This window comes from Euprymna scolopes, chromosome 33, assembly GCF_053919585.1.
Source record: "Euprymna scolopes isolate OS-2025 chromosome 33, ASM5391958v1, whole genome shotgun sequence".
Lineage (NCBI taxonomy): Eukaryota > Metazoa > Mollusca > Cephalopoda > Sepiida > Sepiolidae > Euprymna > Euprymna scolopes.
Window position 1 is genome coordinate 78,335,642 of NC_136514.1, and position 6,000 is coordinate 78,341,641.

At 36.3% G+C, this 6,000-nt stretch overlaps 1 protein-coding gene across 1 annotated transcript in view; it reads left to right on the plus strand.

Moving 5' to 3' along the window:
• LOC145258305 (FMRFamide receptor-like) overlaps positions 1 to 5,204 on the plus strand; it is a 130,587-nt gene extending 125,383 nt beyond the window's left edge. Inside the window, exon 2 of the mRNA XM_080116353.1 lies at positions 3,907 to 5,204. Coding sequence (XP_079972479.1) covers positions 3,943 to 5,049 — 1,107 coding nt within the window. The 5' untranslated portion in view covers positions 3,907 to 3,942 and the 3' untranslated portion in view covers positions 5,050 to 5,204. The remainder of the gene's footprint in view (positions 1 to 3,906) is intronic.
• The last annotated feature ends 796 nt before the right edge of the window (positions 5,205 to 6,000 follow it).

Consider the following 6,000-nt stretch of genomic DNA (forward strand, 5'->3'; position numbering starts at 1 on the left):
GGCGAGGGGGGACCGGAGAATGGAGCTCAGACGAGCTCTTGCCATGGAAATAACGATAAAACAGAGACAAACTCGCAACGTCTCTTCTGTGGGAGAGAGGTTGCAGGGAAGAGAAAGGGCATCCCCCATCAAGCCACGAAGTCTATTTTGTACTCTGTCAAGGCAGGATAGGCTATTTTTAGCACTCTTGCCCAGATGTGGCAGCAGTACTCCATCCTTGGACGTACTTGGCTCTTATATAGATAGAGAATTGCATCATTAGTGAGATGTCTTCTGGAGCGGTAGAAGGATCCCACCATTTTCCCAGCGACCTTGACCACAGACTTGATGTATGTGTCCCATTTAAGATCAGGAGTGAAGGTCAAACCCAGAAGCTTATCAAAACATAGGCGCCTCCCCTAGACGAGAGCCATTCATTTCAATCGATGCCAGATGGGGATCAGAGCGTTTATGATGTAATGATAGGAGCTTGGTCTTAGATGCATTAAAGGTAACCAGCCACCTCTTCCCCCCCCACTGCAAACTACAGACCAGCTTAATGCGGGCACTGGTCTCCCGCTTTATGGTCTTTTAAATCAAGGATTTTTTTCTCCTAGAAAGGTTGCCTTCACTACGGCTTACGGGAACCCTCTCCACCCCAACACACACATACATACACACGAACACACATGGTGCTAGTTAGCTGTTGACTCCGAAAAAGGATTCATTCGACCTTTGGAAAATCTTGTTTTTAATCGTTCAGGGAGACTAGCCACCCTCCTCACCAAACAAGTCTGCTGGGGAACCAGTTTAGTCGCCGGTGACCCGACCATGAGGTAGGTAGTACTGGGTTACATGGTACCAGTAGCATATAACATGACCTGACATATATCTATATATCTATAAAAGTGAACGTGTCTGTGTATCTATCTGTATGTGTATCTGTCTGTGTGTCTGAATGTGTACATTTCCCTACGCAATAACTCTGTCAATTTTTTGTCTACGGACTCGAAATTTGATATACAGGGTACTGAGATTTGGGAAAATCGACGAGATCGGTTTTCGGCCAGAAATTTTGCGATTAAGGGGTCAAAGTTCAGTGATTTGGCTTTTGAGAACTCTACCAAACTTATCCGACAATTTTGGCTCTAAACACTTGAAATTTTAAATATAGGTTACTTGGACATGAATCTAACTGAATAACTTTACTTGAGCCCAAAACAATAAATTTTAAGGGGCCATAATAGGGGTCAAAGTTTGAAAAAATTGATTGCTTTTTTTTTTTTTTTTGCTTTTTTTTTTTTGCTTTTTTTTTTTTTTTTTGCTCAACATACACCTCCAAATACCCGGCCAACGCCGGGCACCCATGCTAGTACGTATATATTTGTGTTAAACAAATATATCTATCTATCTATATCTATATATCTATAAAAGTTAACGTGTCTATGTGTCTGTCTGTGTGTCTGTCTCTGTACATTTCCCTACGCAATAACTTTTAAATTTTAAGGAGCCGTAGTAGGGGTCAAATTTTCAAAAGTGAGAATTTGTGTCAAGACAGTTCTCAACGACTTTTTATCTACAGACTTAAAATTTGATATATAGGATACTCAGACCCGTGGAAAACTTTTTGATTGGTTTTTATCCGAAAAAATGGGCTGATAAATGGTTAAAATTTAAAAGTTGGTATTAGGGGGCATCGGAGTTTTATATTTTGTCAACTGTTTCACAACTGCGCTTTTGCGAATCATTGGCATTATGCCAAGAATAAGTAGGTTTGAAAACACTTTTTTTAAGAACGTGTTAAGCTGCCATAATGGTTATCGTACTTGACACACTATCCTAAAGTTTTTGGTTACCATCTATATATATATATATATATATATATATATATATATATATATATATATATATTTACATGGAGTTCACCACTTATCAAGGCCCAATGGCCACTCGGTGATAAGGGTTATTGTGTGTACAGTAATCAATGGGATGGTGTAGCAATAGTATTGGAGAATTGATAAAGTGTCATTACTTGGGGGGCGGTTCATCAGGAATTTGTTTGTGTTGGACTTGAAGACATCCAGGTTGAAGTCGGGAGGGAAACAAGCAAGCGGATCAGAGTTCCACAGGCGTGCAGTTCTAAGAAAGAAGCTTTTTTCATGGAATCCACGGTTTGATTTAGGCACAGATAAGGAGTGGGGGAAATTATTGACGGGGGTTTCAGCTGGTCGGGTGTTTTTTGAAAAAGATTGGCGAGGGGAAACCAGAGAATGGAGCTCAGACGAGCACTTGCCATGGAAATAACGATAGAACAACGACAGGCTTGCTACGTCTCTTCTGTGGGAAAGAGGTTGCAGGGTAGAGAGAAGGGCATTCCCCACCAAGCCACGGAGTCTATTTTGTACTCTGTCAAGACAGGATAGTCTATTTTCAGCAGCCCCCGCCCAGATGTGGCAACAGTACTCCATCCTTGGACGTACTTGGCTCTTATATAGATAGAGAATTGCATCAGTAGTGAGATATCTTCTGGAGCGGTAGAAGGATCCCACCATTTTCCCAGCGACCTTGGCTATATATATATATATATATATATATATATATATATATATATATATATATATATATATATATATATATATAACAGTGATCTTGCCTGTCAGTCTGTCTGTGTGAGTCACGGTCTCGACCAAACTCCCCTCTTAATTTTCAGTCTATAAATTTCAAACCTGTTATATAGGGAATTCGTACTCGTGGAAGAAATTCGATTTTGCTTTTCGATGGTTAAAAGGGGTCAAAATTAAATAAAAAAAATGAAATATGGCATAAATATGTGAACATAAAATGCTTCTCTACGCAGGCACAAATATACATATATACGTTAATGTCGGGTTATTTTTAGAGTTCTTGTATCCATATATTATTAATTAGACCGAACCGAATAAGGCTGAAGCACAAATTGTTTTTATTTTTATTCTAGCTGATGGCAGCCACGTCATATTTTTATAACTTTTGAAATCGCTACTATATAGTGAATGCAATACAATAATAAATATTATGTCCTATACAATACAATTATAAATAAAGAGTATGTCCTATACTTTATAAATATTTAATCTGCATAAATTAAAATACCATATGTAAGCGTATTTTATGACCGTGCAATTGAAATTGGTTTCATTTTTCCGATATATTTTTCATTAAAATTGTTTTCATTTTCTGATTAATTTTCTATTCAAATTGTTTTCATTTTTCAAATAAGTTTCCATTATTTTTTCTGATAATTTTTCATTAAAATTATTTCCATTTTTCAAAAATTTTCCATTATTTTTTCTGATAATTTTTCATTAAAATTATTTTCATTTTTCAAATAATTTTCCATTATTTTTTCTGATAATTTTTCATTAAAATTATTTTCATTTTCCTAATAATTTTCCATTATTTTTTCTGATAATTTTTCATTAAAATTATTTTCATTTTTCTAATCGATTTGCTATTAAAATTGTTTTTCCATTTTCTCATATTTTCCTTAAAATTGTTGTTATTTTTTCAAATTATTGATCATTAAAATTGTCTTATTTTTCGATTAATTCCATTGAATTAGCTTCATACTGATAGGAATAATCGTTTTATTGAAACAATTGACCAGCGTTTGTGAAAAAATACGAAACTATCGTTAGCCACAGTCTCGTATTTTTCGTAAAATAACTCGGAGGAGTCTAAGAATTTCACGGCCCTTAAACGACATAAGTACAAACAAATATTTCGTTAATCTAACCGTCGAAAAAGAATTTTGTATTTGCTATTCACTGTGATTTTGCATGATATGTTTTAAAAACGTGAGTCAATCGTTTCAGTAATAATTTCTTGTTTTTAAATTATTTTTTAATGTTTACCTAATACTTCTTATATATCTTTCGTGTTTTTCAGTAATCCCATGAATCACCAGTTAAAAAACCAGCTACGATGCAATCAGAGAACTTCACCAACGAAATCACATCACAAGCCTACGATGCCTACGAAGAATTCTACTTGAAAGCCCGCTCCATTACAGGATTAATCTGCTACCCAATCGCCTGCTCGATCGGTCTAATTGGAAACGCCATGAGTATCATTGTGATGACACAAAAACAAATGCGATCTTCGACCAACGTCTACCTGATTGCGCTTGCCTGCTCCGACAGCGTCAAATTGGTTAACGACGTCTTGTACTTCGCTGTGATCCTACTGATGGAACTTGATAAAGCGTCGGGCGAGGCCCTGCTCCGGGGTCTCTACCCTTATGCGCACTACATCTTCAACTCGTCACTCTCCATATCGGCCTGGTTAACCGTATCCGTGGCCGTTGAGCGTTATATCTACGTCTGCAAGCCGATGATGGTCAAATCTTACTGCACTATTCCACGAGCACGGCTAATAACGTTGACCGTATATGCACTGATGAGCGTGTTGGCCATACCCAACGCGCTGCGCTACCAAGCTTATGAGATTTACGACAACGGAACAGATCAAACCATCTCGGATTTGAGCGTTAGTAAACTGTGGCAGAACGTCGTTTTCGCCCAGGTTTACACCTGGTTCCAGAACTTGGTCCGTTCTGTTATACCGTTACTGACGCTAATTGTCCTCAACGTGTGTATTATGTACGGACTCAGACGATGTCGGTTGAGCCGATCGAAGAACATGAAACGTTATCGGATTACCATAATGCTAGTGTTCGTGGTGCTAGTGTTCATGCTGTGCATCACGCCGGATGCGGTCATGTCCACATTCTTTAAGTCCGGCTATATCGAAGAGGACTACTTAACGCGTGGCATCCGGGAAATAACCGACTTTTTGCTGCTGATAAACTCAGCCGTGAATTTTATACTCTATTGCATATTCAACACAATATTTTGGAAAAATTTTCTGCACATTTTCTGCGGAGTGTGCTTAAAGGCTCATTATACGCATGGGGATATTGATACGGAGCATAGACGCTCCCGCTCGAACACGTACCGGGAGGTCCAATTGGCTACCTACCCTGGAAGCCGACATTTCAATGTTATCCCGATAAGAGCGGATGGCTCCTAGCATACGCCATTTTGTATTTCTGCAATTTGCAACGTTTTTTTTTCTTTGTTTTTAATTGCCATGTGACGTCATGTGATTTTCGTTTATTTTTAAAGATTTCTTTTTTCAGAGAGAAAAGATGGACGAGAGTTTGCATAAAATATGCGAGAAACTGATCTTTACGTTTCTGGATTTTTTTAGATGATGATTGCTTATTTCGTATTATTGGATCCTTCGGACTACTGTTCTCTTCTTCTTCATCAATCCTTTCGCAGTGTATCTTGTGGAACTCATAACTCTTTCTGTCGAACTCGGGGATCTTTCTGTCGAACTCTGAAATATGCGCGGAATTTTGAACGAAACACTTCATTTAATCCACCGAGGTAGCACGTTCTCGTTCCGTTAGCCATAACTGACTATAAGTCTTAAAAAATTGGCAATTGTATTTTGAGAGTTTTAACACAATATGGGAACCATTAATTATAAATAAAAGATAATACTATATAAAAAAAGAAAAATTTTATAAAATTCTGAAGATCGCGTATAGTGCTGAAATATTAATTTAAGCAAGTAAATATTTATTTATTTTAATAATATTGCGTTGTAATTTGGCTTTCAAACGTATTTCATAATTATTTGATTTTTAAATATTAATAATAGTTAGAATAAAATAGTAATATATATATATATATATATATATATATATATATATATATATACACGAAGAGTTATAATTTGGTTTTCAAACGTATTTCATACGTATTTGATTTTAAAATACTAATAATAGTTAAAAAGAAATATTAAAGAAATTATGTATACGGAGCGTTGTAAATTGGCTTTCAAACGTATTTCGCGCGTATTTTATATTAAAATATTAATAACAGTTAGAGTAAGATAATAAAAATTATATATACGAAGCGTTGTAATTTGTCTTTCAATCGTATTTCATACGCATTTTATATTAGAACTAGC